The sequence below is a fragment of the Poecilia reticulata genome, chromosome 8, assembly GCF_904066995.2.
Source record: "Poecilia reticulata chromosome 8, P_reticulata-male-v2, whole genome shotgun sequence".
Lineage (NCBI taxonomy): Eukaryota > Metazoa > Chordata > Actinopteri > Cyprinodontiformes > Poeciliidae > Poecilia > Poecilia reticulata.
Genome location: NC_088837.1, coordinates 17,554,791 through 17,566,434, shown reverse-complemented (window position 1 = coordinate 17,566,434; position 11,644 = coordinate 17,554,791). Strand labels below are relative to the sequence as shown.

The 11,644-nt window shown below is 35.5% G+C and overlaps 1 protein-coding gene across 2 annotated transcripts in view; it reads right to left on the bottom strand.

The window, feature by feature from the left end:
- Positions 1 to 517: 517 nt before the first annotated feature.
- Positions 518 to 11,644, bottom strand: part of xab2 (XPA binding protein 2) — a 110,363-nt gene continuing 99,236 nt past the window's right edge. Inside the window, exons 1-19 of one of the 2 annotated variants that reach the window (XM_008416033.3) lie at positions 8,399 to 8,563; positions 7,931 to 8,079; positions 7,720 to 7,843; positions 7,395 to 7,592; positions 6,859 to 6,993; positions 6,591 to 6,755; positions 6,293 to 6,437; positions 6,059 to 6,210; positions 5,858 to 5,977; positions 5,622 to 5,753; positions 4,222 to 4,353; positions 4,001 to 4,114; positions 3,732 to 3,894; positions 3,425 to 3,615; positions 2,844 to 2,966; positions 2,585 to 2,756; positions 1,412 to 1,532; positions 1,211 to 1,317; positions 518 to 1,102 (exon numbers count right to left, since the gene is read on the bottom strand). In XM_008416033.3, coding sequence (XP_008414255.1) covers positions 1,041 to 1,102; positions 1,211 to 1,317; positions 1,412 to 1,532; positions 2,585 to 2,756; positions 2,844 to 2,966; positions 3,425 to 3,615; positions 3,732 to 3,894; positions 4,001 to 4,114; positions 4,222 to 4,353; positions 5,622 to 5,753; positions 5,858 to 5,977; positions 6,059 to 6,210; positions 6,293 to 6,437; positions 6,591 to 6,755; positions 6,859 to 6,993; positions 7,395 to 7,592; positions 7,720 to 7,843; positions 7,931 to 8,079; positions 8,399 to 8,434 — 2,541 coding nt within the window. In that variant the 5' untranslated portion in view covers positions 8,435 to 8,563 and the 3' untranslated portion in view covers positions 518 to 1,040. Of the gene's footprint in view, positions 1,103 to 1,210; positions 1,318 to 1,411; positions 1,533 to 2,584; positions 2,757 to 2,843; positions 2,967 to 3,424; positions 3,616 to 3,731; positions 3,895 to 4,000; positions 4,115 to 4,221; positions 4,354 to 5,621; positions 5,754 to 5,857; positions 5,978 to 6,058; positions 6,211 to 6,292; positions 6,438 to 6,590; positions 6,756 to 6,858; positions 6,994 to 7,394; positions 7,593 to 7,719; positions 7,844 to 7,930; positions 8,080 to 8,398; positions 8,564 to 11,644 lie in introns of those variants that run through there. The other variant, XM_081610104.1, reaches the window with a different exon arrangement.

Genomic DNA, 11,644 nt, shown 5'->3' with positions numbered 1-11,644 from the left:
GAGGTAAAGAAACCAAAAAGCTTGAGTGCTTCATTTTACTTCAACTTAGGCCTGGATGTTTTCCAAACCCTGTTCCTGCAGCACCTACAACCTTGGTAAACAGCACACCCAAGAGCATGTCATCACATGATGCTCAAAAATGGTCTACAGGCACTGGCTGTTGTAACTTTGTAAGAGGATTACTTCTCAGCTATTTTAATCTTTTGAAACAATTAGTTCAAGTCAGTACTTTATAACATGCCAGTTTGTGTCTGATGATGGGGTGTCTAAATCTGAGCAAGTTTCTTTGCTATACCAAATTGATTTCAGATTTATGTACTCATCTCTTTATCCACTTTTATAACATTACTACCTACTAGCTATATGAATAAGAAAATCCATCCATCCATCCATTTTCTTACACCCTTGTCCCTTAGCGGGGTCGGGAGGGGTGCTGGTATCTATCTCCAGCTAGCGTGCCGGGCGAGAGGTGGGGTTGAAAAAGAAAATGAATTATGCAATTGGAACAAAACAAAAATCAAACTATTATGCAACATTTAATGATCATTTGAAATTTTAAGTAATTCCACCATTCAACAACAAACAGTTTAATGTACATATGCAACCACTGCTTGAACTGAATTACTACAAAGTTAGAATTAATCTACAAGTTTTCAACTTTTTGCAAATTCTTAACATTATCAGTTGTAACATTCAAAGCTAATGAAACAATGTCCCTCCCCAACATATTTAAATTTTGTTCTGGTAAAAAACATGTATTAAATGTGTTTATTTTCAAAAAATAAGTGAGGACAAAATGTATCATTTAAAAAATACCAGATAAAATGAACAAGTTACTGACATCATGTGGTCAAAATAGATACAGCTCTTCACCTAAAAAACAAAACTTTAAAGGGAAAGTTCTCCTGCTAATTCTTAAGGATGTCTGTATCATTCTGTCAAACTAATGATACATCTAAACATTCACTGTAATCTAAAATATGTAGCCACTGAAATACTACATAAGTTTGGATTTTTGCTAAATTTAATGAGTCATTTTTTCAGTCCTCTTTAAGACCTCCGAAGACGGCTGTTGGAACACTCTTCTGCTCAAGCTGCACCTCTGTAAAGGCAAAAAACACAGAAAATCACATTTTTAATGACTTACAGAAATGCTTAAACAAGCAATTCACCCCCCCGCCCCCATCCACACCAGAGTTTTTACACTAACCATCGGGTCCTTGGTCATCATCATCTTCATCCTCGTCATCAATATTTATCTCATCAGGATTGGCTTGTTTGGAAAGCTCAGCCAACTCACTGCGAGAAGCATCACTCCTGTACGGAGAGACAAGGAAAATGGTGATGCATTGAAAGTGATGGTTTTGATAAAGCCTATGAATTAATATCTTAGTCAATCAGAATCACAAACCTGACAAACAGAATTTTCTCCTTGGGTTTGTCCTGCTCAGCCTCTGCAGCAAGTTGCTGAGCTTTCTGCTCCAACATTTTCATATCATCAATTCCCATCTGGCCAGGAGCAAGATCTGAAACTGACACCAAATAGAAAATATTGAGACAAGTGTATCATTTATTAATGTTTCACATTTTTACAGAATGTCTTTAAGATCCTGTAAATTTAAAGTTAAAATTTCCCTAACTGATTTCTCTGAATATCCCACAGTTTACAGATCATCAATAGTAGATTAACTGACAAATACTTAGAGGAAAAACACTCCAGTGGACAGAAAATGTGTGGATTTTCTGTACTTTATTTTTGCTTTTGTGATCATAAATACCTGTTTAAGTTGAATAAAAATAAATAAAATAAAAAAACAGGTTTGATTGCAGTTTTGCCCATAATGGAGCTTTTAATTAAGGAGAAAGATTTACATCACTTTTGGAAACCAATTTGTAAAACGGATAAATCAAAATTGTCTAAATTTCTGCCAGAAATAACCTTTTAGGCTGAAATAAAAATAATTTTAAAACTTTATCTATCAGGTGTTTAAAGGGTGCAACATTAGATTTATTGGCAAGTAAATTAACCTTCTGGGGATTACAAAAGTGTTGACCTTATTTTAGTGGAAAAACATAATCTGCCTCACATTAACCCTTTATAAATGTTGGCATTTTTCAGCTTTATTTAAACTATTTACTTTTGTTAATGTTAAATTTCTAGAGACTCAAACTTGAGCTGAAAAGCGTAAAAAAATTATTGAATACAGAAATACCATTGTGTATAATTTTCCAACTTTGAATGAGGAAGTCCAGATATGAACAATCAAATGCTTTTATCAAATGCTTCTATGTTATATAACTTATATTTCAATTCTGATAGCAACTATTGTGCTGTGGCCTTAGCATGTCTGTGCATGGCTTTCATCATTTTATTTATAAAATATTCAAGTTTTACAGCTGTTTTTATAGCTGTAACTAATAATCTTACAACAGTACAACAAACATGTAAAACAGAAAGGCAAGTCTCTCGTCTGCAGTAATAGCATGACAGACCTACGTACCTTCACGAGTAAGGAATTAAGCAGATACTAAAACCAAGGGAAACCCACAACTAAGGGCCCAACTTTCAAATTTGGTGTCTTACTAGTGCCTGTAGAGCTTGTTGAAGCCTTCAGCATTTGCGAGGACATAAAGTTGACCTGGGTGTTGTATGTAGCCTGGACACTGCGCTTGATTCTCAACATCTCCCGAATTGTATCCTCATTTCCATGGCGAATCTCAAATTCCTTCCAGGTCTGCCAGAAATTTGCTGTCACCTGAAAGACGATAAATATATCCAAATGAATTGCCATATTTTTGAACACTTTACTAAAAGAACATTAAGATAATGTGGTTTCTTTCACCCTTGGGTCACAGATCTGAGAGCAATAGGAGTAGATTGCTCTGGCACGGTCAATCTCCCCAAGTTTGCACTCCATGTCAGCAAATCGCATACACATATCCCTCGCATGCTCATCAGGAAGAACCTGGCGGAGTATAAAAGGCAATCCTCAGATGTCAGGCAATTCAGCATTTATAAAACACTTTTAGAAGATAAAAATATGCTATGTAAATTAAACAAATGTTGCAATCTTAGACTTGTATTATCATTCTAGACAAGCTCAGCACAGTAGTTTGCAAACTATAAATATACAAGTTGATTGTGTGATTTGTGGGTAGGAAACATAACTTAAGATGTAATAATTTAGATAACTACTATTCATACAATAAATATTGCAATTAGAATTACAAGTCTTGAACATATTACACTTGATGTGCAACTATTGTGATGTTTTTCTAAGGAAAACAGAAATTCAGCCATCTTTATTTGACCGATTTTGTGAAAAAACAACTTTCTTGGGAATCCCATGACTGATGAGGCATAACCTGAAGAAGAATGAGAAGAAACACTTCCAAGTATTATTTTATGCAACCAAAACTTCACCTCAATAGCCTTCTGGTAAATAGCTCTGGTGTACGTAACACCATAAATTTCAGCTGCTCTCTTGATGTAGATGTTAAACATATGGTGTCTCTCTTCAGTTTCCACTGCCTGCGTTGCTCTTTCATAGACAGCCATGGCATGCCGTGCCAATCCATACTCCTCTTCCAGTTTGGCATACAACAGATAAATGGCTAAAAACAAATAGAAGGAAAACAACAACAATGTTTTGGAGCAATTTACAAGATAGAATGAGAAAATAAAATGTAATACTGAAAATTTTTTGTGGTGTGCTATAAAGGTTGTTTACTCTTGGCAAACTTGGCAGGGCAGCCATCCAGGGCTTGTTCAAATAAATCTCTGGCTCGCTCCAATTTTTTGCCGCCATAGCGGTCAATGAACTTGGTAAGGTAAGTGTTCCAGATGTCATAAACGTTTGGCCACTTGAAGAGAGCGATCCCTCGTTCATATGCCTTTTGAACGGAAGGAAACAACGAAAAATATTTTTAAATTGAACAAATAAAAATACAACTATGAGTAACAAAACACACGTTCCTGAATTGGTTCAAACGTTCTTACTTTAAAGCTTTCCTCAAAGTAGTTGTGCTCCTCAAGGAACATGGCATAGTTGATGACAATTTGAGGAGTGGCAATGCGTAGATCAATAATGCGGTCATACACTGCTTTTGTAGACTGATGATCAAAACCAGAGTAAAAAGACATAAGGGATTAAGAACTGAAATAGAAAACTAGAGATCTGATTAGGTGCTTTGTCATCATCTACAAATTTATATACATACCTGAAAAGTCCCGAGACTCTCCTCAAGGTCTGCCAGCATAGACCAGACCTTCAGGGACTTGTAGACTCTGTTCTGGACTGGCTCAGATGAATCAAAGTATTCTGCTTTCTTAGATGGGATTGCTGTGGCTTTCTAATACGAAAATCATAACAATATAAACTTGGTGTTGTAGCTACAATAGTAATAAAAATACAGTAGTTTCATTCGCTTTAGAGTGATGCATTTGAAGTATTTCCCTTAAATGTTAATATTTTACAAATTTGTGTTCAATAGGTTTCTTTTTAATGACTTCTAAACAATCAGTTTTCATGTGAATGTTGTGTCATCAGTGACTCCTTGAACACAATGAAACCAACCAAACAATGAAATATTGTTACATTCTCAATGCTTTCAGACAAATAACAAATAATTACATACTTTTGTCATTTTCCTGATTTTTCTTTCATTTCTTACAGACAAATGAAACAAACATATGCTTTTGTATTGTTGTAGTTCCTGAATTTGCCAATAGATGTCCCTATGCACCTAGTTTATAGAACAGCAATGTGCTCGTTACTTCTACTGCATCATGCTGTATTTGCTAGTCCTTTGTTTTGAGACCAAATATATTTTCATAGCATATTAGTAGACATCTGGGGGGCAGGATAAGGAAGCTTTCAAATAGCCTGTAAGTGTGAACAGTTATCTTTGAACAGTCTTTCTGTTGCTTTTGACACAGGAGGAATAGTATGTTATGACACACTTTGTACAGAAAGTGATACGATATAAGATAAATGCATAATTTAAAAAAAATAAATTCAACATGTCAGTGTCTCTGCACTCCAACTTCTTTACTGTTCCTCTGTTGTTCGGTGCTTTTGTGTTTTTGTTCATCTCAATTTCATCCAGTGGGTCAAGACAGATTTCCTAAGTCAGGCTTGGTTGGAAGTGTTTTCTGTTACAAGGCAGGCTTAACTCTCCACTATTACCTGTTATCCAATGAATACATATGAAGTGGAAATGATTCACAGCTCTGACTGAGCATAAAGTGTTGTTCTGAGCTGGAAAAAACAACTTTCGCACACTAAGATTTAATAAATAACATAGTAAATCTAGATATTCTTCTAAACTTATAACTGGAGTGTTATGAACTGAAACAATAGCTTAGACTTGTTGGATGATGTTCTAATAATAGGCTGAATTGATAAAAATCAGATATAACATCCAACCTTAACGCTGAATTATTTTATTTTATTTTATTTTTGAAAAGAGCTTTTCAAACGCTTTTCTGTTTGGCGTGTTAGTATTTTCCGTGTCTCATCCAAGAAAAGATAAAAATAGCAAACAGCAATAAAGGAAAAAAAAGTAACAAATTATGTTGATACAGCATCTATCAAAAACATCTACTAGAAAAATTTTACCCTCAGTATGCGTAGTGCCTGATCATAATTCTCATGGCGAAGTTCCATCTCTCCATATTCACACCAAACTGCAGCAAGGTCATCCACTTGTTTGTAGTTTACTTTAGTAGCCTTCTCAAAGATTGTCCTGGCCTGAGTCAATAAATACGAGACATATAAATTAAAAGGAAAAACTATGATCCATCCTAAATTCAAAGAATCCACGCAGTTCCGAAGGAAAGACTTTGGTAACTTACGTCATCCAGCTGTTCATTTTCCTCATAGAATTTAGCAAAAGAAACCCAGAGAGAATGAGGTTTTCCAGTGGCCTTCATTGGATCCACTGTCTGTACTGCCTCAGTGTATGTGTTGATGATCTAGAGTGGACACATTGTTTGATAGATACTTAGAGATATATAAATATTTTTAATAAAATGCATACAGGCCCTTAAACTTACCTGTCGTGGATTTCCTTCATAAAGTTTTACTCGCTTGTGCCACTCATGCACATTATGGGGATTCTGCCTCAGCAGTACACTGTTGAGCAGAAGTGGCCGCCGGGCAATTAGCTGCTCAAAGCGGGCCAGGCGAAGCTCCAGGTCTATGTCATCTGGTTGGAGAAAGGAAAAAAAATCTGCCACTTATAAGTGGTACTGTGGAAGAAAGGTGCCTTAATGCTAACTCACACAAACCTTCCTCCTCTTGTCCCATCTCAGCAGTGGTCTCCATCTTTGCAGCAATCATGCTCTCCTCAAACTGAGCATAACTATCAAACACTTGAGTGAAATCCCTCACAGTTACTACAGTAAGTATGGCTTCTTCATAAACATCCCGTGCCTGAAGAAACACATTTTTTTTGGTTGTTGAAAAGGGATGCACGATGTGTCATTATAATGGTCTCTTTAATTCACAAATACAGAGCAAAAGTTTAAAATAATACATTAAAAACTGATTGATACATAAAAATATAAGCAATTCAGTGAAACGTACTTTCTCAAAGTGGCCACTCCTGATGTAATAATCAGCCAAAGAGCACCAAAGTTTTCCAAGTTGGTCTGTAAAGCGTGTGAGGCCGCCTCGTATGATGGCTCCAACATTTAAAGAGGTCACTTTATCGGGATTCTGAGAGATCAGGTCGCACAGCTCGTGCCACAGCTAAACAAAAAAGTAAAAATACACGCAGAACAAGGATTCATGTTACCATGATCAGAATAATACAGACATACTTGAAGGTGCTAGACCTAAAATGTCGTTCTACCTGATAGTTTGACTTGCCCTCTTTGGACACAAAGCTTTCATCGTTTACAATTGCTGCTAATCGCACAGCTGCTTCATCCAAGCGACCAACAGACCGCAAGTAGTCTATGTACTCTTCTGCGTTCTCTGGAGATAGCTACAAGGTATAAAGAGAAGACAGAATACTTTGGAAAATGTGCAGAAACACTGCACATAAATCTCTAGAGCATAATCTTTGTTACCTTTACAACAACAATGTTGCGATATGCAAATACTAGAAGGATGTTAGAAGATCTGCTGCTAAACTTCTCTTAATTAGAATCAAAACTATGTATTTTGGTGACTAAAACACATAAAAGTTCAGCTATTCTCAAAACAAAAAAAAGCAATCAAATACTTTTACTTAGGAAAGAGCTTTCAGGAATTCATGTCAAATGTTACCACACAAGCAAGAATACCAGTAAGTTAAATTACAAAAAATTTCCCTACATGTGATTATAGCATGAATTCTTACATGACAGGCGCTGTACAGAAATGCTTTGTGCTCCATGATCTCACCTTAAGGTACCTTCGATATACCCGCAGGGCTGTTTCAGGCAGGGGCAAGCTGTGAACGAACCGCAGGTACATAGGCCAGATTCGTGGGTGCTGGGTTACAGGTAGTGCTCTTAGAGCCCGGTCAAACGTTCTCCGACTTCTCGTGATTTTACACTGTGACACGACGAACTGACAGTAATCAATCCATATCCTGGGCATCTACATTCATAAAAAAAATATTTATTGGTTTAAAAAAAAAAACACACACACCCCAAGACCACAAAATGTCTTCATTGTATGATTATTTTATTTACTATTATATTTCTGGATTTTGAGTCAGTACTACCTTGTGCATAAACACAAGTGCTCTTTCGTGGCAGTTATTGACCTCTTCATATGCTGGATCTGTAATGCATTTTCCTTTTACTTGTTTCCTCCTTTCTCTGAGATAATTGTACCACAATTTATAGCTGTAAAAATGAAGGGAAATTTTGGTTTAAAAAGAGAGAGGGCCGTCTTTATCAAGATGTGCAATTTTATATTTCAGTAAAAGTTACCTTCCAGGCAATTCCTTCAGAGCCCGTTCATATATCATGTTCAGGGTGGATTTGGCTCCATTCTGTTTGAATTCAATGTAGCGCATCCAACACTTGACTGAGTATGGATTCCTGATAATCTCCTCTTCATAAGGAAGATCATCATCCTCCTGAAAAAGTAATACAAACAGTAAACACGAAAGACGATGTAAGTTAAAATCTACGAAAGAGTGACGTTTGAATTTATTTCATTAAAGCAATATAAAGTACTGCGGCAACGATTAATATTACGATTAATATTTCTACGATTTTCTACGATGTCTTGACAGCAATAAAAAGTTATCATGAAGTATAACTTCATGAGAACATACAAAACACAAATGTCTCTTTCAATTTTATGTACCCAACCAGGCTAGGTTTACGCTAGCTAGCTAGCAAGAACTAATGTTACATATAGTGATATATATTATATTCATTTGTATTACTTACAAATATAACGTCAGATTTTCCATTTAGGGAAGGCATTTCTTTCAAGACAGTATCAACTCTGGAGTTAAAACTCAGTGCTAACTTTTGAAAAGCTAAACTAGCTTGCAAACTCAAAACGTGTAGCCCTCCATGTAACTTCCGGTGATGCCGTTACCAAAGCACGCACGCGCATTCAAAACGAACTACAAACCTGGGTGAAGTTTGTAGTTTTTCTGCTGCTTGTTGTCAACGAACAACAGGGTTTATTACTGCCACCAGGTGGTGTTTAAAGGAAATAAAGCAAAAAAGGCCAACACCAGAAAGATAATATCACTGAAATATTAAAAAAAATATAAATCTTTGTGTCTGTTTTTGTTCCAGTCAAACGGTACACCTGTGTTATTTCTTTTTCTTTGACAAAATTGTTCATGTTTGACAAAATTGTTCATGTTTTTCTTATCCTGTAAAATATAATTAAGACAGCCGACACCTTTTCATACAGCCATATTTCCAACCAGTCAATCAATTTTCTCAGCTGCTGTTAAGCAATTATGGAACATGGTATCTTTTCTTTTTATCTACAGTGGTACTCAAAACTCTACACACCCCTGCAAAAACCCCAACATTATGTTACTTAAAAAATTTTAATATGAAAATTATAATTTTTTTTAAAGATTTAATGTTGCCTTCATCCTATACAACTGAACTGAAAAAAACATGCTATGTTATGATATGCACCTTCTAACCATTGAATCTTCTTTGATAGCAGTACAATAGCATGCCAAATACTAATTTTCCAGAACACATCTTGATGATGAACAAGACCTTAGGGAAAACATTCTGTGGATAGATAAGACAAAAGCTGAACTGTTTGGGAGGTGTGTGACCCATTGCATTTGTTGTAAAAGTAACACCAACTTTACGAAAAATAATATTATACCGATAGTAAAATATGGTGGTGATAGTGTAAAGGTCTAGGGATGTTGTGCTGCTTCAGGATCTGGAAGGCTTCCTGTGCTGAATGCAGCCATGGATTCTGCTGTCTACCAAAACTCCTGAAAAAAAATGTCTGGTCATCTGTTTGTGACCTCGAGCTGAAACTATCTTGGGTTCTGCATCAAGATGATTCAAAACACATCAGCAAGTCTACCACTAAATGACTGAAGAAAAACAAATGAAGGCTTTTGAGTGGTCTAGTTATAGATCTGACCTGAATCCTGTTGAGATGTTGTGACCTTTTATTGCTTACAAAAATTATCCAATGTAGCTGAATTACAACAATTCCCCAAATATGAGTGGGCTGAAATTCATCCACTGCACTGCAAAAGATTCATTTGAACTTATCGCAAATGCTTGATTGTAGTTGTTGCTGCTAACGGTGGCCCAACTAGTTATTAGTTTTAGGAGCAATCACTTTCATCACATAGGTAGGTTTGGATTTTTGTGCTTCTTTAATAATAAACACCTTAATTAATAAGCTGCATTTGGTGTTTCCTTGTATTTGACTAATATTTAAATTGGGTTAATGAACTAATGAAGTTAATGAACACTTAATGTGATAAACATGCAAAAAATAGTAACACTTTTCCACACACATTACATGTGTTAAAGGTTTTGAAATGGTTTAAAAAAATGTTAATGGGATTTTAAAATGTCTGAAAGTTGCTATATTTTCACTTGCAATATATAAGTATATTGCAATTGTCCTCATGGATCCAATAGATAACATGTAAGTTTTCTGAGAGTGACTTGAAGGGCTTAAGAATCAAATTGCATAACCGCTTTATTCTTGCAGAGTTGCAGGACAGACAATATGAGTCTTGCACAGGTCTTTGTAGATGCTGAAAGGCAAGTAAATACTTAAATTTATATAAAGACTTTTGTGGGGCCTTCATGTGGTTGAGTGGTGGAGCAGAAGCAGCACATGCTGAGGCTGTAATCCTTGTTGCAGCTGTCCCTGGTCTTAATCCTAGCCATGGGGCCATTTACTGAAAGTCTTTACTTTTTTCTCTCAGCTTTACTTCCTGTCCAACTAACAGTGAATAAAGAGCACTTGTGCCAAACAACCTCTTAAGAAAAGGGATTTGCATAAAATTTTCAGTATTCCTGTTGATACTGACTCTAATGAAACCTGAAAAACCTGATGGAAGCTTTGTGCCATTTGGAGTCTACTCTTCTGAACCATCAAATATAAGCCTAACCTTATAGAAAACCTAACAAAGAAAACTAATTTGTTCCACTCTTGGATACAAAGAAATATTGTACAAACCAATATCAATTTTAAAATTCTATGAAAAGTGTAATAAACTATTCAGTCAAATAAATAAAACAGCAGATTCTTTTCTTACTGCCTAAAAATAGAAACTGCTGTAAAGACTAATAAATATCAGAGATCTATTATGCAAAGTAATCCCATTTTAAAAGTATTAGCCAGTTGTTTGTGTAATGAATATTTCTCAAGCTTTGGCTAGTGAAGGATCAAAATCAAAGTTGAATAGTTTTGCAAGGACACCAACTGTCTACAACAGCAATATCCTTTGAATCAAATGAAGCATGAGGATAAAGATCTTGGATATTCAAGTCATACTTATTATAGATCTTCTCTCACCCTGGTTGGCAAATGTTCTTCCCTTCCTTTTAAGTCAAGGTGTAACACCGTTTGAACTTTATGGAAAGGGCCTTACATTCAGTTTTATTAGAGGAATATGAGCTGTGCCAGTGTCCTGCAACCGTATACCAGCACCACTTGGGAGCTTCCCCAAATGAATTTCTGTTCTTGGCGACGGGCTTGTTTATTTGCAGGGCTAAGACACAACTTCTCACTACAAAGTTATCAGTTCTTTAAACTTAATCATATTTTAGAGAGTAACAATTAAAATGTATTTGTATAAATTATTTATAAGAGCGCATGTATGTCATGGCATCTATTTTGGGATATACTTTGAAGATTACCGTCAGACCTTTGTTTTATGAGCAAAAGACATGCTTTTATGAAAAAGATGTGATTGAAAATGACTCATACTAAATAACATACTCTCAAAATTAATTGATGCATTTCTGCACTGCTAGTGTGTCATAAGAGAAAAAAAAACATTATTTTTTATTGCAAATATTTGAAATGTGGATATGCTTTCAGACTTGATACTTGTGACATTTACTGATATTTTACTAAAGGCAACACATATGGGTTTGAGAAAGAAAGGTCAAGAAACGGGTTCCTTAATTTAGCAATTGAGAATTTTAATTATTCATTACTTTCATTATTGG